General features: G+C 39.1%; 1 protein-coding gene across 7 annotated transcripts in view; it reads right to left on the bottom strand.

The window, feature by feature from the left end:
• Window positions 1-19,540, bottom strand: part of PEX5L (peroxisomal biogenesis factor 5 like) — a 100,557-nt gene extending 81,017 nt beyond the window's left edge. For 4 of the 7 annotated variants that reach the window (XM_032192963.1, XM_032192958.1, XM_032192960.1 and 1 more), the window contains exon 1: window positions 3,627-3,896. Coding sequence is in view for 6 of the 7 variants with exons in the window: in XM_032192958.1 (XP_032048849.1) it covers window positions 3,627-3,689 (63 nt within the window). In the remaining variant the exon portion in view is untranslated. Of the gene's footprint in view, window positions 1-3,626; window positions 3,897-19,436 lie in introns of those variants that run through there. The other 3 variants (XM_032192959.1, XM_032192961.1, XM_032192965.1) reach the window with 1 other exon arrangement.
• Window positions 19,541-21,270: the final 1,730 nt, after the last annotated feature.

Below are 21,270 nucleotides of genomic sequence, written 5' to 3'. Positions count from 1 at the left end.
ATAATATTGTTGGTGAATTATTAAGTATCAACTTTTTGCTGCTGGATAAATTAAATACTTAGGAGAGAAAAAATAATTGGTCAAAATGTTAGGAATTCAAGGTAAGGAGCTGTCTTAGTGAAGTAAATCTGACAGCATCCAGGATCCAGGTAGAGATTCTCATTGCACTACCTTGGGTCTGCTGAGACTGTTCTAAATAAACTAAGTAGGCTTTGCTTTGTAAACAAGTTGATTTAGCTACTTAGTCCCTATAGAGGGATTTGTTGCCTTCTACTTGTCATGAGGAAATAGCAACAACATTCCTTCAATCTTAATCCAGCAGTAAATATATATATGGTAGATGTATTGTGGTTTGAGTTAATAATGAATAGTTTCTGTAATTAAAAAAAAAAAAAAAGTAAGATGTCATCAATTCCAAAATATATAGCTGCTGTAATTTAGTGTCTCCTGACTGAGTAGTTCAGGTAAATGTTCAAACACTTAGTAAAGTATTTTGCAGATAAGGTCACTGCATTTCTAACCTCCTTGTACACAATACATTTCCAAATCAGTGCACTCTATTTTGGTATCAGTTACACGGAAATTACTACCATACACCTAAAAAGATTGGGAGAAATGAATTAATATAATTAATACCTTCATGGAATGAACAGGACAGAAATGCGTCCAGTGAAAATAATTGAAAAGCATGGAATAGACTTAATGTTGTAACTGCTGGCAGTATTGCTTTGGTTATCAGAAAAAATAAGTTACAGGGAAATAAGAGATTGTTAGTCAAATCAACATAGTTGCTCTTCTAACTTGTGTTTTTTGTAATATTGATTTACCAGAATCAATGCAATGCCTACTTCCAGCTTTACTCTGGTCTTGACTCCTCACATACTCTCTGTAAGAGGATTGTCTCCAACTGTAGTCTGTTTAATGTCTTCAAATATTGATCATTCTTACCAAAATCAGAACATATGTGAACCTATTTCTTTTACTGATAAGTTCAGATACCTTTGTCTTTTTTTATCCTTTAATAATTCTGTGTGAATACAAACTCTTTTTTTTTTTTTTTTTTTTTTTTTCCCCAACTGGACTGGTGAATAACTTTGTTTCCTTTCTGTGTATAAGGAAAAGAGGAGTTCTTTGTTTGTAGTCTTGTCTAGATTATTCTTAGTAGTAAGTGATTTCAGATTTCAGGTTTAGAGACTGTCACTCCCTATTTTGTTAACTGGACTGTAAAAAGTTCTCTTACTGAACTTCCAAGAACATTCTAAAATAGATGTATGATTAAACTGCCTAAGAGTAGGTACACTATTTTGCTTACCATAATATACAAGAAAACACACTCCTGACATATATACACAAATAAATTTTAAGTTTGCTCTACAAAGCAGCCTTCCTTTTGCTTGACCCAGCCTTTTTATGATAGTTTATCGTAATTTCCTTCCCCAAGACTAGAGGTGAAGTCCCGCTCCCTCCAAAGGCAATGGAAACTTTTACACTGTAAGATGATTTTGTGCCTTATATAGCAAGAGCACGCTGCTGCCTGGAGGGTTCTTCCTCCAGCTCCTCCAACTGCCACTTTTGTCCATTGTAAGTGAACTGAAATGCTGTGTTGGCAATGAGAAGACAGAGACTTTTAACTCATTCTTTCATGTCCATCTTTACACTGCTCCTGACTGAGTTAGGTGTGCTATCCATGCCTATAAATACAATTTAAAACATTTTCATTATAATTCATCTTTTCTGAGAATACTAAAAACAAACAAACAAAAAACAAACAAACTAAAGCCTTCTTTATTCTTGTAAAATAAGTTCTAATGTATTCTGTATGTGTATGAAAGAACTGTTATAACATGTTGCTAATACTCCCTAGGAATACTTTGAAGAATTAGTAATGGAATAACTTGAGCAATTTCCCATCACTTTAGTCTTTAATGTTAAGCTAGATGCTTTTCCAGAATATATGTTCTCAATTCAAACTATGATCTCTCAGATTGAGTAAGTGTGTGAAGTTTATCAGCCTGTCTTGTGTTACAGTTCATAGGAGATGACAATAAATGGATCCTTCTAGCCTTAAAATCTGCCCATGGATTAGAACCCATTTTCTTGTAATTTCGATTGTCAAAAACATTTGTTAGTTTTACCTCTAATTGTGCACCTTGGTGTATATTTTTATATATAACTTATATCTTAATTCCAGCTCATGAATCTTGTCATTGGTTCAGTCTTGTCATTTAATGGGAGCTTCTACCTGCTTTTGTTTGTAATTACTAGGGTAATATTTGTCTTTTGGAGAAAGCTTAAACTAGTTAAAATTTCTGGATGATCAACTTCATTTTTCATGTTACTATGACATTGAGTTTCTAGAGTAACTATTCCTCATTTCCCTTACAGCTGTTGTTAAATTGGATCGCAATTTAATCTGGGGGTCTTTTGTGTTTTGTAGTCTCTCCTTTGGGATGAACCATGTAGAAATTCATCAGACCAAATACCTTGCTTGCAGCAATGCAATAACTTTCAATAAAAAGGAAAATATTGAAGTAACTTTACTAAGTGACTAAAATTGTTCAAATGAGTTATAAATGATATCTAAATTAAATTTAAGAAGAGACCGTCTGGACCTACTGAGAAAGAGCATGTTAAGAGAAGCTCTACCCCTCCATTAATCAGAAAACAATAGTTCTTTTTCTCCTCTACATGTGAAATGATTAACTTAGAAAGAAGTGCTTTCCATGTGGATGAATGGTGTGAAAAAGAAAAATAATAAGCAATGCTTTTTTTGGGTAACAAGCAGAAGTTTCAAGTGAAAGAAATACATTTCCTCTAGAGAATAAACCGCAAGAAGTAAACAGGAAGCGGTGGCTGAGGGCTGCTTTATGGCACCCTTACTCCAAGGAAAATCTTACTCCATTAGTAGCACCATTAAAGCCAGCAGTATTACTCTTAGAAAAATGTCATATTTCATTCTTATTAGTTGTCACAATCTGACCCTACAGGAATAAAGTTTATAAGACAGCAGTGAAATGTTTCGCTATGGCTGCCCCTCCACACATTCATAATGTATCTGAAATTTATTTTTAAAATATTTGTGTCTATTCTTGGATGTAAGATTTCATACTGAATCTACACAACATCATGCATCCTGTGTTTTGCATAGTTTTGTTTCTACCACTCCCCAGCTATGAGTGTCTGTGTGTACGATTTCTTTACGTAGATCCACGCGGTGACGTGGCCAAAAGGTTAATACATTGCAGGGAGGGAGGGAAGGGCTCCCAAAGGTTACGAGCCTCCCCAGGGGCTTCATAGCAGCCATGATACCTATATTCCTTTTAGATGGCAATATTTGGCAGTAGACTTGCATGCTTAAATTAGTAGACATGCAATTTACATCTCCCTAGTTTGCTCTTAAAGCCACACTGTTCTGAAGGAATCTATCTCTCGGTGATGTACTGGAAGATTAGGATTTTGCTCCAGGATTTCCAGCCTCTGAGTGTCTGGAAATGCCCTGCTTTTCTCAAAGGTGGGAAATCTGTCCAAATTCTCTCCCTTGTATCTTTTATGCAGCTGACCATTTGCATTTAGTCTCTTTATCGCAAAATACAAAACCCTTTTAACATTTCCCCCCCAAAACTTACCTTGCAATATTTTGGTAGCATGTTATTAGCTTGCACTGGCCTTTCTTCCCTGGAGCCTGGCATCAGAGTCCAGATGAGGTCATTGATCTAAAAAAGTGTAGTGGTCTCATGCTAGCCTCTGTTATGGATGTCTGCGAATTCGCATCGCAGAAACAATACCTTGCTCTGTCCAGTCCAGTGTGCTCTGCAGCCTCTGCTCGAGAGAAAGGCTCAGGGCTTCGACAGCGGTATTGCTAATGGTCAGGACTGTACGGCTTGAGCAGTGCTGTGTCAGTATCAGGAAGCTTTTACCGTGCCTGGGTTCCTGTCAGTGCTACTAATTCAATCACTTACATATGCAATAAATTCACATGAAAAATTAACAAATACCTAGCCAGCAGCAGTGCCCTCTGTTCTTTCTTTCTTACTAAATAAAATAAAATAAAAACAATAAAACTATGCAGCTTTCTCTTAAAATGATTGGGCTTAATGGTTTCTGGATGTTTTCAGCATGTTTTGTATTTCAGCATTTGGTGAAAATGAAATTTTTCTTTTATTGCTAAATAGCTTCTCAATATTGATCCATGGTATATGCTGTTTAGCTGCTATTTCTAATACCTTGCATCAGGTTTTCTTCTAATTACATCTGCCATCCCTTGAACTAAAAGGGTCTCGGGGAGTATAGCTCAGCAACTGGCACTGATCCGTTCCATTCATCTTAAGATCTCTATCTGATTTTATTCTATTTTTCATTTCTAAGATTCACTGCAGACAATTTTTGGCATGATCATTAAGGTAATAGCTCTAAAAGCAGCGTGCTGTATGGGGGAAATAGGGCTCCCTCCTCCTCCTAAACAAGAATTCTAAGCAAGGGAACTGAGATCCAACTATCTTTCCTTTTACGCTTTCTTTGAGAGGTTGATGATCTTCCTTTTGAGAGCTGGTCAGGGATTTGACAAGCAGGAGCCTACAGCTCACACAGTTTAAATAAAAAAAAAGCGTAATCAAAACTGGGAACATTTTATAAGCAATGTTGGCTTACTCCTGAAGACTGAATCAGTGGCTAGCATGCCCCTGTGCAGCAAACCGAGCAGTGCAAATCAAGGCTGGGCTCATGGTGTTATCCTGCTTATAGGAATTATTTTATTATCTTTTCTTCTATATCTTTTAATACATCTAGAGGACAGAAGTGTTTTTATTCCTGTCTTACTGATGGAGAACAGAGGCACAAAGACTGTAAGTGCCTCATCCAAGCTCGTAAAGAAAATCTGTGGCAATGGCAAAGCAAGAACTTAACCAGTCCCTCTGGAGCAGTGCTGTAACCACGGGAGGTTACTGCTTTATGCCCATGGATCCAGAAAGTTACAGGACAGAACTTGCATTAAAACTAAAACCAAAACAAAACACAATGCACTTGGAGTTGGTCCCAATGTTAATGGTTTGTAACCAACAAGATCCAGAGCAACTCCAGTGAAGGACTCAAGACCTGGCACGTGCGGACTTGGGAGAACTTCAGCTTTGCTGGCAAAGCCAACTTGAGCTGCTGTAAGGGTCCTACCTGGTACCTTTCCCCCAGACTGAGCTGTCAGGCAGGGCAGGCCCTGTGTGTGGTTCCCACACCCAGCTGATTATGCGAAGTCTTGAAACTTCTCTGTTTTTTCCCCAAATCAGAGTCAAAGGTTGTCTTTTTAAAATCCAATCAGTAAATGACAGTTTCACAAAAGACTGCTTAACAGAGGTGGAGTGCTTTTCTCATGTAACCTACTGGGGGAAAATGACCTGAAAGTAATGGAACCTGCCTCTTTCATAGAGTAGATCATATTTAAAACCCTTCAGATTTTAAAATAGGTATTTTAATCCTTCATCTATTTATGCAGAAAGTACATAATGTACCACTTACTGATGGAGTGTAAACAAGTGTAAATCCCCAAAGTGGAATTTAGCCTACTTAGGTATGTTATTTCTCAGCATTCACAAAATGAAGATATCCTTTTTAAAACTACTTTGAGACAAAACAATTTTTCCTACTGTGAAAGATTCTAAATAAAATCCTGATTGCAATGGAGTAAATGGTATCATTTTCATTGATTTTACTGGAACCGGGATTTCAGTGGACAGGGCAGAATAGCATCTTTTTAAAGAAATCTGGTAGTATTAGTGCATGGTGCCGTGATCCTGTACCAGTAATAAGAAAGTGACGGAATACAGAAGTCTGTGACAAATTTCCTGGTTTGAAATTATGCTTCTCAAATTTCAGAAATTATTTTATTGCCCATAAACACAAATTCTAATGTCCCAAACTGAAACTGGAGCGAAACAAATGGTAACCAGATATCTTACATGGCTATTTTTCCTATTATTTAGTGGGAATCTGTAAGTATAAGCAGATTTTATTCTGTGTATGCCTATAATATATTTATTTTGTCTTTTATGGAATGGATTTTATTATCTGAGGAAAAAAAAAAAAGACAAGTGTAGATGAACTCTTAAGGAGTGATCCTATTGCCTGTCAAGAAGTCCTACTACATATATTAAAACAAAAACAAAAACAAACAAACAAAAACAAAACAAAACAAACAAACAAAAAAACAAACAAAAAAAAACCATGAAAAAATACAAAAGCATAATTGTCTCTGAATAGCAAATTTATCAGAGTATTCTGCAAGGTATTAGCAGGTCTTTGATAGGTACATCTGTAATTCTGTAATTCTTGGTTGAAGTGAGAACGGTCCAGCCATCATCTCACTGGCTTCAAAAAAAAAAAAACCAACTGTCTGCTATATCACAGTGAAAAAGCAGCCGTGCTAACTCTCCACCTGTAGCTGAGGGTACGTGTTTCTTTTGCACTCCCTGCTGACCACTGTCCAAAGATTATGCAGGCAAAGCGATGCTTTCCTATCTGCTGAAATCCTAACTAGCATTTTAATTTTTAGAAACGATGATGTAGCAAGCAAGACTGGACATCAGAGAACACCTGTTGGCAGCGATATATCAAAAGGCATTCAACTCAGATGAGATGGCTAGTTGGAAAACAATTTATTGTTTAGACATGTATTAGTGTAAGCCACCTGATTTCCTTCTGAACAGAACTTTGCAAAAGTCAGTAGAAAAACGGACTATTCCCATATTTACAGATCTTCAGCTAATGGTAATTGTTCACTGGGCACACCATGGGCATGCATTTCAGCCATGTGATAAACTTTGTGTATTCAGTCTTTCTGGTCTGCGTCTGGTTGGCCACTTCAATAGCAACACTTCTGTTCCCTAATTCTGCAAATGATGCTTACGTGGGACTGGAGTTGAGCTAGTTTGTGTGCAAGGAGGAATAGTTGTCATTGTAATAGTAAATAGTTTCATTAGTACCGTCACATAAAGTTTGCATGTTTGTAGCTTAACAAATACACACAATATACATGCAGCAATCAGCATGTACAGTTGTTTCTGTGGTGATTAATGAGGCTGAGTCAATAGCTTGGAAATTTTATCTGAAACTTTATTTCTGATATTTGTCTGTGACTATCTGAGAAAAAGGGCAGTGAAATTTTGTTACTCTTTGACAACTGTAAAATTGTTTTTCCACCAACGCATATGAGGTTTACTTATCTAGTTTATCAGCACCTGGTCCAGTGTTATAACAAATACTACTAAAAATAATTTGGAAATAAGAGTTCATTTAACGTTCACTGGCAGGAAAAAGTAGTTAACTCATGAAATAACCATCCTATTTCTTTGCTGAGTAAATTTAGCAATATGCTTTTGCATTTCTATTGCATATCTAGCCATTATCCAGTAATCTCACATATTTGGAAACTTTTTGCTGGCATGACTCCTGGAATTCATAAATGTGAGAAGCAGAGTGATGCTCAGTAAGCTGCAGCACAGCAACTGCTAGCAACCAAGAGCTGCAAGGCTGTTCTCAAGTTGTGATGGAGAGCATTCACGGACATCCATCTGCCAGATAGATGGAGGGATGCAAATCACAGCCACTGTGATCTGAAGGGTGACAGGAACCCCCACAATTAGATTCTGAAGTAATTTTATGAATCTGAATTAACCTAGAAATGTGTTTGTTTGTTTGTTTGTTTTTTTGTTTTGTTTTGTTTTTTCTTTTTACTCAATTTATCAGAAGGGACAAGGAACTGACTTTAAAACATGGTTTTATGATCAGTTCAAAGAGAATAGCTCAAAGTGAGCTCAGTAGACTTTCCTGAGAATGACTGCAAAGCCAAGTAGTCTGTTCTCTTCTTTAAGGGCGTTATGCTCTAAATAGTGACCATCACATTTGGTTTTGGAGCTCAGGAAAGAAAAGGAAGCCAGAAATATCTCTACTGATCCTGATGGATTATAGTTATATCCTCATGCATACACACTTTGGCTGTTATTAAAATAGATTTAAACTTACTGTTACACCATGTTAACACAGCTGGTGATTTCAAACCCTCAGTGCCTGCTTGCTGGAACATGAATATAAAATGTGGAAAAGCTTCAGTGTTTCTAGTACAAACCATTGAGTTTAGCTGTATGGGGGAAGGAAACACACTTCCTCTGATTATTAAGATTTTACACACAGCAAAACTATCAGTTCAGCTAAGTGGGAGACTCAGTCGGGAAACTAGGAGAGAGTGTTCCAAGCGTAGAGCTCAGGTCTGTGACATTTTGGAGTAGGGCAATAGGAGAAGTGAGACTAATTTGTCAGCTCCTGTGTTGTTCTGTCAGTAGGAGGTTACAGGATCAGTGAAAACAATCAAGTCCTCCTCATCCACAATGGGAAGACTTTTGGCTTCTTGCAGTTGAAGATTTTGGTTTTTCTCTGCATGAGTCAAGGTCCATTTCTGCTGAAGTTGGAGAAATTTCAGAAGACAAGGAGGATATTGTTAGGTTATAGAGTTTGTCTTCTGCTGTCATAAGCAGCATGTCATAAAAAGTCTTTCAGAAATTGATTGTTTCATCTTTAAAGTAATTAGTATTTTTTTTGCCTCCTCTATTCCAGTTGGAAGGCTATTGGAAATCTTGATTGGTCTAATGATCAGAAACTTTCTAATTTCTAACCTGAATTTATTCACAGACGGTTAATATCGATTTGTTCGTGTGCCAGTTTTGTCCTTAGCTAATTTAGGTTCTCCGTATCTGGTGTTTATCTTCCTGATGCATTTACATGCTGTGATTATGCTCCTGCTGAGCCATCATTTCACTCAACAAAATAAGCCAAAATCTTTTGGTCTCTTCTCGTAAGACTTTCCCTTCTTCTTGATCATCCATCCTTCTTTGGACCTGTTTCCTTCTTGGCCAGAGCTTTACAAGACACTCAGCTGAAAATTTGCTAGTGACATTGTAAACTGGCATTGACATTTTTCTGACTCTTCTGGAAAAAAAAAAACAACTCTTTTAAAACTAAAACTTCACTCGTGTTTTTATGGGTATATTAATGGCTTATGGCCGTCTTGTATATGCAAGTCTATCTTAATAATTTCTAAATTATATTTTACAGCTTAGGGTAGATTTTTATTTTTATTTTATTTTTGTTACTGATGATTAGCTGCATATTGTGCTGTTAAATATCTTCGTATTTGTATTGTTTCCACTTGAAGTTCACATAGTTCCCTCTGTGTAGTGACCTAATATTCACCGGTACTGATGATGATTCCCAATACTGATGTTTCATCAGTAGGTTTATGGATGAAAACATCAGACATCACTTCTAGAACTCATCCATAAAGACCTTCATCAATAAACTTTCTTTGAGAAACTGTCCTTCCTTTAATGCTGTATTTTTCTGGTTCTTGTGAATAAGTTTCCTGCCCTCTCTGTGATTTTGCTATTATTCCTCACTTCCTCCATCTTCACTAATAATGTCTTTTGAGGCACTATAGCAAATGCTTACCAAAGACCATAGAAATCAAAGTCAGTTACATTTCCTTTGCTCAAAAAGCCCGTTATGACAACAAAATGTTACGTCGGTTTGGCATTATCTTCTGTTGGTAAATTCAAATAGCATCTTTTCATTTTTCTGTGTATGTTTGTTTAATCTTCTTCTCCCTTAAAGTCTATACCTAAAACCTTGCAGATTACGGACAGCCATTTGGGTATCTGGGCTGTTAGTTGCCTGATTCTGTGATTCCGTGATTATTATTTTTATTACCCTATTTTAAATCTTGACACATTTTCTATTGCCCTGTCATATGGCACCATATCTGGATTCATAACTACACTGTTAAATATTTGCTACCAAGTGTTCGGTTCCATATACCAGTTCCATCAGCAGTTTGGGTCAGAGTTTATATTGTGTACTTCTGCTTGAGCTCTTGCTTCACATGCTGCTAATAACTGCAGGAACCATACCCTCATAATCTTTTTGGTGTTGGGCCATTAATTAGGTTATATGGATGCCAGTTTTGAGTACTGTTTCTTTGTTGGTGTTGTTGTTCTTAATCATATAACTGAAAAACTTTCTACAGTTGTTTTTAATAAAGTTTCAATGAGGTCTAACTAAGCTTTACTTTAGGCAGCTTGTACTTCTTATTTTTGTCTTGGAGGAGCACTTTCTCTCCGTTCCTTGTGTGTTCTATACTTATTCTTAACATTTTAAATATTGATTTTTTTCCCCATGCTTTCTTGGGATCCAGGTTCATAATACAAGTAACACCTTAGACTTGCTGTATTTTCTGAGCAGCGTGTCTTTTATTTTGAGTGCTGTAGGGAGGACTGTTCTTTCACTATTTCTCTGTAGTATCCAGCTATTTTTCTAATGATTCGGACTCCTTGGTTGTGGTAGTTGCAGAGGGTCAGGCGAGTTTATGCATCCCTTTTCATTTTATAGTTCCCACCACACTGTGTACGTTACCTGGATTAAGTACAGTGGTAATATTAGCAATGTTTTCAACTGTTCAGAACAATAATGGCACTTCCTAATTTCCATTCTTTTGCCTTTTTTTCTGTTGTGAATCATAATTTTCCTGCTTTATTTTCTTTACCAATACTCTAACCAAACCTAATGCCATTCTTACTTTGACAAGGTTGTTTTGGCTTGTTTCTTTTTAAAGTTATTAGTGCTGGTCACTATTCCTTGTATTTCTTTCTCAAAGTCTTCTTAAAATAATCCTGGTTCTTGGAAGGAGTGTTGGGTAGCAGATAGAAAAAGATAAAATACCTCATCTACATCTGAACCCTTTAACTGGAAAATTATCTTCCCTGCAAAACCTCAGTGAATGACAGCAGAAATAACTTGTCATTTTGATGAGATACATGTTGAGCTACGCTTTACTATTTCATTAATCATATGTATGACAATAGTGTCCAACACCTCAGTGAAGACCGAGACCATCCTCCTACCTTTCATAAATAATAATAATCTGTTCTTTTGTGTAAAATAACAAGTGCTGGCTTTTTTTCAGAACTTCTTATTAGGGAATCCTCCCCTAGATTTTACAGAGCTCTGGCAGATTATCGTCACATTAAAATGTGATGTTTTCTATCAATTTTAACTAACACAAATACTCAAAACACTTATATTTATTATAACTTTGCTTATTCCTGTACTTAGGTTAGGAAACTTGACCTTAGTGAATTCAGTGAACCTAATTACTTCAGTAAATTCAGCGTTACTACTTGAGAAACAGCTCTCTTACAGTCCAGGGAAGGCTTAAACAGGCAAACATTACCTCTCAATTGACTTTAAAAGAACAGCAAGAGTTCCTTTATCTCAAAACAAGTACCAGTTAGAAAATGTTGGATTAGAAATTGCAATTAGTAACAGCTTTTCTGTCCCTGTACAGGACATGCTATAATCTCTAGGTGATGCTGTAACTTTGGGACCTGACTGGTGACATTAGGAAGACAGGGATTAATGTGAAAAGGGCTTGGGAGCCAATTATTTTCTTATTTACATCAGTATAATTTCCTCTTACTTTTACTTATGTAAATAAAGATACAAGGGGCTCAAATGTTGGTCACACCATGTACTTTACTTCTTCAGCTCGATAATAACGTGAGTGGTAAGGGAAATTTTAAAATTTTCTTTCTGCTTTTATAAACTAGCCTATAAAGCCAAATTATCAATCTAAGGTAAAAATACAAGGAAATAATGTGACTGATCCTAAAATAAATGCACGCCAAAAAACATTCTCAAGCTGTTGTTTCTAAATGGCAGTGGCTGAGTGTATCTGAATTTCTTTTATGTCTCTTATAACAGAAGACAAAGTCTTAATGTAATCAAGAAAGATTGTTTGTCTGAATTCAGTGCACAGTGCTTTCTTTATCACATATGCTTTTGTTATTACACTGACAGATTCTAAACGCATTGCTATTATTTTGTATGCTGATTGAAAAATGCTGTCCAAAGACATTTGTATTCATGTAACTTGTATAATATTCAATATCCTTATTAAGACAAGAGCACTTTTAAGGGATTGATATGAAATTACGGTGGCAACAGGCAAAAAAAATTGAGAAAGCCTTTGAACCTGCGTAGGGAGGAGAAAATGAGCAAATTGGATGAAATGAGAGAAGAAAAATACTGGCATATCTATCTGACTGCCTTGATAGGCTGTGGAGAGGCAGAAGAAGGAAACCCAGGGCTTACACCAATTATGCCAGCCTGAGTGAAGTCTAATCAAAACTGTCTGGGAGGAAGTGCGGTAGTACCAAGACATGATGACTAACTGTGCCACCCTTGGAAAAAGTCAAATTCAGGGGCTAAGTTTAAACTTTGGTTTGTGTTCTCTGTTGATGGAGCTAGATGATCTGATGAGACATGCTTTTTTTTCCCATTCAGTACAATATGTTTCAAATCTTAATGTTTTAGACTTTAACTTAATTAACTTATTCACAAATAAACCATTGGAAGTGAAACTCGTGTACCAATGACTCAGAACTTCAAAAGCCTGAGAAGAAAGGAACAGAATATTACACTGCTCATAATAATTGTAGGCTGGTAGAAGAATTTGCTGAATATAGACTTTGTGATCCTTAGGTGTTTTATTAGTAATGTTATTGGGCAATGATGAAAATGCATAACTATAGAGAGTCATCTCCTCCTTGACGTGTTATGACACCTGATTTGGAAGGTGGATGTTTTTGTGATATTGACTATTTCTGAAACAGACTGTGCAAATTTACCTTCTGCAATACAAACAACTAGTTGATACTTCTTGTTCTGGGTATGTAAGAAAAACAAGCCTTTCTCATTCATTCTAAGTAATATTCTGATGTTTTTACCATTTTCATTTCTAACTATTGCAGAAGAGGTAGCTAATTAAATTGGATGGTTTTAAACAGACCTGTTTTAGACATCAAAACCCTTTTTTAAAGTTTCTGCAGTTTCAGCTTGTTTAAAAACAGGATTATTATTAATATTTTTTTTTTTTATAAATTACGAACTATTTTCTGATTGTGAATGTTTATGAGTCTGTATTTCCTAAAGAAAACTCTATATTTCTGTATAGCTTATTTATCCTATGCTTTCATGCACCTTGTCCTGTTTGGGTATTTCATACTGATCTAGTTTGTGACCTTTCTTTCCAACTTTTCAGCCTCCTTCCTTTGCATAGCAGTTTCATCTACACGCTTGACTAAGACTTGGTATGCCTTTTCATTCTTTTTCCTCTCTCTGCTCTATTAAGAGTGGGCCCCGTTAAATTAATTAGTTTTCAAACATGTGTAAGCTTATGCTTTCAAACAAGTATGAGGCTAAGTAATCAAAATAGACTCTTGCTAAAATAGTGTATGCAAAGCAAATATATTTATCCACACACATGCTAACACAGACCTTGGACAGGCTGACTCTCAGTTGCATAACAGCAGTCAGTGTTGATTTATGGAGTGTTGATACCAACGTACATCAGAACAATATCTGTGCATATAAAGTTAAAACTGCATTAATGGACTGGGGTTTAAGTTATAAAAGCTTAAAGCTTTATCCTAAAAAATTAGCATGTGAATAATTTTGCCCGAACTGTTCCAGAAGAATCATTGTAAGTCTTCACACAGCTGAAGTGTTTAGCAATTGATTATCAGACCTTGCCTTTGGTAGTTGAAAAGGTGCATTTTAGGATGTTTGAAATCAGTACTAAAAAAAAAAGTAACCACTATTCAAGTTTAACGTACTAACCTATGCTAAGTAGTCAGAGTGGACAGCATACATGTAGGTGAGGCAAAATGGATGCATGGAAAGGTGACTGAGCTTGCCAAATCTATATGATGAAACTAGAGGTAAAAGCTGGGGTTCTGGATGTCTAGTTTAAAAACCTAGCCTCTGCATTGTGCTATCATAAATTATGGCAGCAGTGGTAATTTAAAAAAATACATCATGATTTCTTAAGTAAACAGTGCCTCTTTTGTGAAGGTTATATATTGGAAATAGACTAACATTTACATAAATAAACAGAACCCGAGAGAACAGCATGGAGCTGTGACAGGGGAGGCTCAGGCTGGGTGTTAGGATAAGATTCTTCACCAAGAGGGTGGTCAGGCACTGGGACAGGCTCCCTGGGGCAGTGGTCACGGCACTGAGTCTGCCAGAGTTCAAGAATTGTTTGGACAACACTCTCAGATAAAGGGTCTGATTTTGTGGTGGTCCTGTGTGGAGCCAGGAGTTGGACTCGATGAACCTTGTGGGTGCCTCCCAACTTGGGATATTCTATGATTCTAAGTGACATTGCTTGGGACTGTTGGTTTTCCTCATTTTGAATGGATTTAATTCCAGAACAGAGTGCTGTCTCCCTGTTTAGGTAAAAAGAATTCCTCATAATTTACGTGAGCAAAAATGCATTGGGTGCCAAGAGTTCCTGAGCCTTTTGCAAGATTTTCTGCAAGATTCTTGTATGACTGCCTTCATGGAGCGCTTATCTATACCGGCATTGCGCACAATTTGAATAGTTTCAGCATGTCTCTTAGCCAAAAACAGTTTATCACCTTTCTTTTTTTTGAACAAACTCCATTCAATGAAAACTAGCTCATTATTTTTAGCTTGTTTCATTTATAAGCAGTTCATAATCTGCTCTTCAAAACTCGAAAAGCTGCTAGTGAATAATTGAACAATATCAAAACAAAATGGAAAACATACCACCATAAACACTGCCCTGGCATTGTGAGTACTTTTAGAAATGGCTTGTAATAATGAAAAATTATCTGTTTATCATAATGGAATTTCAGTAAGGCTGGGAGTTATGATTCATCAACATCACGGGGGGTCAGTTTGCATTCCAGCAATGTGTCCAGATTTTTAGAATTTTGTAGTTTAAAGTTATTAAGTTTCTGTTGATCTTAACAGCTGAACAAAGATTCAATTTAGCATTGAATTCAATTTTATGTTGCCTATATTTTTTATGGGCTGCTTTATTCATGTACAAAATGCATAGCTGAGCGATTCCATTTTTGTAATCATAATTGATGAATAGCTTGGGTTTTATTTATTTTCAGTAGCAGTGTAACCAACACTACTAGAGTATTTTTATTAGGTTACTAAATAAGCAAAGATGGGACTTACATCAGCAGATAATCCTGCGACAATTCTGCTTCACTACTCCCAGTCAAGCCTTAAGTGTTGGGAAATCAGTGCAAAAATATTTTTTATAACTTCTAAAATATTTAGCAACACTTTTCAGGCCCAGTAAAACATGTAAAGCCCTTGAGGTTTGATCTTGCAAGAATTTCCATGTGTACATAGCTATGCTTTCTGTAGACTCACTGCAGCCGTATATGTTTGGGCTTGAAGATCTTACTGAAATGTGGATTGATATGGATCATGTCATCTAAATGTGAAATGCCAATGGTAGAATGTTAAATATCAGGACAGCACACAACACAACACTTAAGGGCATGAAGTTGATCGGCTGTTCAATTAAAAGTTTAGGAGCAGCTATCTGATTTGGAACTTGGCCAAGGCATCATGACTAATAAGCCAGTTTGTGTGACAAAGTGCCAAAGGAACTCGTGTAGCCATGTGTGGTCAAAATTTCTCCTTTGTGTAAATTAAGCCGTTTCCAAACATAACACTGCCACACATAAAATCTCATGCCAGCATTTGGCAAAGCACCTCTTCTGTTCAAGCATTTGTGTTGGAGAAAGCTGGCTATATACAGCATCACGGCAGAGTTTTGAAAGCATTTATTCTGAATGCCCTCGGAAGCTGAATGCTGCTGCCCGTTCTGTGATTGTCATTTACCCTCTGCCCATTTACAGAACTGTCATGAAAATCAAGGGGAGGGACCGATACCGGGTCCATGATATACTGTGAAAACTTTAAAATGGCTTATTGTTGGTTGTTAAAATGATAGACGTTTTAGAACAGTAACTGTGGGATGAACTCAGCTCATGTTCTGCTTCCATCTGGCCTGCTACTGTTTCCTTGAGGACGATGGGAAACAGCACACGCTGTCCTGAGAGAGAAACACCTCTCCTTCACGTGGACAGAATAGCGTTGAGACTCTTTGCCATACCTGTGTAATCCCAAAACAGACACAGAGCCCCTAGAACTGCCTGGGACCTGACGTGTGCCCTGGGTGTGCTCCTGCAGCCCTCAGGCCTGGTGCTGGCAGCGCTTGCTGCTCTAAGTAGGGCTGCTGACATAACTGAAGGTTGTGCTCAGAGGTGAGCAGCCAGCACCACTCATCTCAAGTTTTCTTTCTCATGTAATAGCTCCGCCGTAAAGGCTCAGGCTTCAGACATGTAAACCGAACAGGTTGGTAAATAGTACGGCGAAACCGAACGCTTATGATTGCTGTGATAGTGAAATAGCTCTGAAAGAGCTCCTGTGGTGCTGTGCTGCTCTGCATCCTGTTCCTGTTTGTGGTGCTGGCTCTGGGGAAAGACACTTTGTTTTCCTCCTAGTAGTTTATGTGAAGGCATGCAGCACACAAGTATACCTGGCAATATAAAGGCTGTGGCTGAACCTGCAACATGCCTTCCTTTTACGTTTTATTCTGTCTTTGGGATTTTTGCTTAGGACCTCTCCAGTATTTTTGTGTTGTGAAGTTTTGTTTATAAAGCAGTAAAATCTAAACCTAGGTGTTTGGAATAAACCAAGACATTTTCTGGGATTCAGGAAAAAAAAAAAAAAAAAAAATGTACTGTAAGCTAAAAATTTATAAGAAATACACATATTATGGTCTGATGCAGTAAAGAACTTTAAGTGCCTTCACTTCAGGTGACTTCAGTGGTGCATAAATACAAAGTGTATTTCATGCACTCTGCAAAATTCATTGAGCTTCAAAATTCCCCCACTGAAGCTCATAATGCCTGATGCCTATTTGAGATAGGTAAATTCTCTGTTTGCGTAATTATGTTCATGACATTGTTAGAGTTGCTAATGTTCTCACCTTTCAGAAGATTTTGAAGAATTAGCTGAGCTACAGCAGGTTATTAATAAAACATTGGCTTTGTAAACATCTTTAAAAGTAATTAGATTGAGGAATCATTTCTGCAGATTTTACTTTTACTTCTGAAAACAGAGCATTGGCAATACGGGAAACCATGACTGGCATTCTAAACCAGATCCCCCATTTGATCCCTCTAAGTTCAGAAGAACTTCTGCCTTAAAAACGGTAGGATTAGGCATTACATGTTGGCAGATTTTTCATTTGGATGCATAAATTAGATGCCTGGGTGCCCAGTTAGGGTCCGCCTCAAGACACCAATTTCACCTGAAAGCAGCGAAAGCTGCGAGTGCTCGGGGTCTTTGAAAACAGAGTCCAGGTAGTGACTCAGGTGCCTAGCTTAATCCACGCAGGTTTGAATAGTTTTATAGTTTACCTTATTTTAGATCGGCCGGTAATTTCAAATACTTTTCCCTTAAGTTAGTACAAAGAAGTCTTACAAAAAGTCCTGGGAGATGTTAAGAACAGACCTGTAATGCTTAGGATGTGCCTGTGCTTTTGTTAGCGTGTGGTTTGACGCTGTATGTGTGTGGTAGCTTCAGTAGTTTGTGTTCTAACGTGGCTTAATAAATGTTACCATGCATAATTTCATTGCGATATAATTAGCTCTTTATTGTCTTTGACTCACTTAAAGACTCTAATTAAGGATATAGTAAACATGAGAACCTTTCCTAATGCTTTAGGCTTCATTTAGGTGCCTGAAGACTGTTAATGCTTCCTGTCAGGGCAGAAATACATTAACAAGTTTGGCTGATGCACTCAGGTGGGTTTTCATTTTTAGCAGGCGAGCGTACTGAATACAAATAGTATTTAAATTCAGCAAACTTTTAAAGTGAATTTGGATAGCATTTAATTACATTTGAGCTAGATAAACAAACGTATTTTGAAAGAAAAAAAAATAAAGGACATCGGTCATAATACATTTGTATGTTTTAACCTGTTTTTCTATTGCAAATTGGATTTCAGCCTTTTAATGACTCAGAAAATTTACAATGTTGCCAGCACCCTCAATATTCCATTACATTGCCTTTTAAAAAGTGGTGTGTGCTTGTTGAAACCTTGCGATGTATTAGCCATAGCAAAGAACTTCTGCTTTCTTAAGGGTATAAATACACATTTGCCAATATCCAATTAATTAACATCAGTTACAGGACTGTTTTCTTTACCATAAAACACTGCATCCTTTAATCTTATCATAAATAGTAGCATGTAATAGTAGTATCTCCTTCCACTGATTCCATTTCTTGTTAAAACCTGTTTGCTCTCTCTGACAAGCAATATTATGACACAGTATTTATCATTGTTGAGATCAGATAACACAAACATGAAAGAGTAACTGGTATCATTCAGCTCTGGAAAGCAGAGACTGCTGAATCAGAGTCCTCACTTAACTCACGTATTTTGTACACAATCCTGTGTTTGGCATTGATTTCAGTTTAATTTCCCTGATGACCATTCAGCAGATTTTTAAATGCTCTGCAGAATCTCACCAAAGAGAAGTGGTCAGCTCACACTTGCTAGAACTGCAGTTTCCCTGTAAACAGCCTTAGTACTAACACACGCCACATGCCGGACTGGTGCCACTGTACGTGATAAAAGCATCTGATCACTCCTGGCAATGAGCACAAAGCCAGAGTGGGTCCCAAAGCAAAGAAACGCATTTGGGAGATCCGTGTAAACCTTTACTCCACTTTGGTATTCCCTCCTTCAAAATAGATTTGGCTTTCCAAGGAAGAGCCACGTGAAGGAGAGCAGGAGTCAAGGTTAAAGCCATCACGTCCAAGGCATGGGTATGTTTTTGTCAGGGAAAGGCATCTTCTGCTGTGGTGATGTGGTTCAGTAGGATCAGGAGGCAAGATTTCTACCTGAAACATTGAAGTCAGTTGGACATGTGCTTGAAATTCATTCTACAAAGTCATTCCAGGGCTTAGCAAAATCAATTCTCATCCCATGTTGGGAGGGCAGAATAGAAATCCATCACCTTAAAGCACAACACATTGTGCAAATCAACGGCTTCAGTGTGACATGAAATCTTTGCAGATTTTGCAAAGCAAATGCTATGTCTTTTCCCTTATTGTTTGTCCTTCACTTGACATACAGGAAGAGATGCATCAAGAAGATGGCAAGAGACATGTGTCACTTAAAGCATGCCATAACACTGTTTGCCCTGGAATGCTCCCTTGAATCTGTTTGAACAAACAGGCACAATAAACGGATAAATACCCACCAAACTTCACCTAGTTACAAAGTTGACAGAGCCCCTTTTCTGTCCTCCCCCTTGCACAGAGCTAGCCCCTCCAGCCCCGGCTCGGAGTGCCCCGCTGGTGCTGCACCCCTTCACTTGTTGCACGGTGCCCAGGTGCCATCTCCCCTGCTCAGCCCGCGGAAACTTCCCGGGAGCCCGTTTCGGGGGAGCCCGTTCCGAGGGCTGCTGCTCTCCAGCCTGCTTGCAGCCTCTTACCTGCATGTGTCCCTGGTACATTCTGCTTCAGGTGCCCCTCAGGCCGACAGCTCGGGTGTCCGCTGCGATGGGGGCACTTCCCCCGGGGCGCGCTCGGCTGAAAGAAGAAGGGGAAAAAAAAAAAAAAAAAAAAAAAAAAGAAAAAAGCCTAACCCTGGAAAGAGCTATTTTTGCCAAAGCTCCACTTTGTCCTGGAAGCTCCCTTCCCTCTTCTCCGTCACCCAGCGCTGCGGGCCGCCTCCTCCCCTCCTCTCTTCTCCTCTCCCTCCTGCCTCTCTGCCGGGCTCTCCCCGCTCCGCCGCCCTTTAACGCGGAGCCGCCCCGGAGCTGTCCCCGCGCCCGGTGCTGGGGGGAGGCGGCGCGGCCCGAGGCGGCGGCGGCTGCGGGGCCGCCGGGCGGGGAGCGCCGCGGGGCGGAGCGGGGCCGGGCCGGGAGGAGCCGAGCGGGGCCGGGTCGGGTCGGGAGGAGCCGGGAGGAGCCCAGCGGAGCCCAGCCTCGTCCCGCCGCCGCCGCCTCCCCCCTGGCCGCAGGGGGAGCGCCGCAAGTCGGGGCCGTGCGGAGCCCCCCCCCCCCCCCTCCTCCGAGCATCGGGGCCGCCGGGAGGCCGGGGAAACGCGGCCCCTCCGGGGCCTGACGGCTTCCGCTGCAGCAATTAAAGAAATAAAATAAAAGAGCGTGGGGATGGTGAAAATGCAAATAAATCGGAGCGTGCTGGAGGCAGAGCACGGGGAAAGCCGGCGCACGGAGCCTCCCGAGTTTTGCTGCCTCGCCTGGCAGGAGGCTGCGCCCCGCTGCTGCGGCTGCAACCGGGCTGGAGGCTGCTGCCCGCCCGTGCCGCCGGGAAACTTCAGCAGCCCCGAGCCGGAGGGACGCAAGGGACGAATTTATGTTCCTATTAGCGCTGGAGGCTGCTGGTGTGCTGGGGCCAGGCCCTGCACCGAGCGCCACGTAGGGAAGGTAAAGGTGACCCCGTGTGCTCCACGCAGAACATCCGGATGCTCCTGTTCCAGCCTGACGATATTGCAAAATGCAAAGACAAAAAGAAGGCAGCTAAACCTATGTCAAGTGCATGGCAATGTTTTTCTGTGCTTACTGAAGATACCACCAGAATAGAAAGCAATTGGGTAATGGCCCGGGCATGCAAAATTCTCACCTTGTAATGGGCACAACAGGCCTGTGAAGTCCTGCAGGTGCCACCTGCGTTGTCTTGGATCCAGCCTTTCCCACCTCAAACCTTAAAATTCTGATCTGCTGAAGAGTTTGCTTCACTGTGAATTAACGTCCCGCCTAGTGTATCTATGTTCAGTAGTACAGGAAGCATCCCATGCCTCACATTTGCTATATTGCATAATTTCTTGGCTCTGAGCTCACAAGTTTTACTGTTAAACTACACAAAACTTTATGGGCTGACCAGAGCAATCCAACCTCAAGCGTGTTCCAGTACCAGAGCAATGCAAAATAGATTTCTCATCCCTGAACATTTGTATCATCACAGACCTCATTTTAGCTAACTGAATATGCCTTTTTGAAGTGTTTCTATTCAGTAAAAAGAGGGGGGCTGCAGAACATGAGTTGGTAAAGTTGTCAGTGATGGCACCACCAAAATCTAGCTGTTAACTTTTTTCTTTCACTTAAACTTGGGCATTTTATCTTTTAGGTAGTAAAAGTGACAGTTGTCTTCTTACATCCAATGAATATGCATCCAACTCACTGTGATTTTCAGAGCAGTCTAAGAGTTTAGCCACATATTGGTGACAAATAGAAATACAAAATGAGCTATTTTTTTGCCTACATTCCTTAAGTTACTTTGAGAACCTCAGTTAAGAGCTGATGA

This window comes from Aythya fuligula, chromosome 9 (assembly GCF_009819795.1).
Source record: "Aythya fuligula isolate bAytFul2 chromosome 9, bAytFul2.pri, whole genome shotgun sequence".
Classification (NCBI taxonomy): domain Eukaryota; kingdom Metazoa; phylum Chordata; class Aves; order Anseriformes; family Anatidae; genus Aythya; species Aythya fuligula.
The sequence above is the reverse complement of the archived record's forward strand: the minus strand, read 5'-3'. Positions and strand labels throughout refer to the sequence as shown.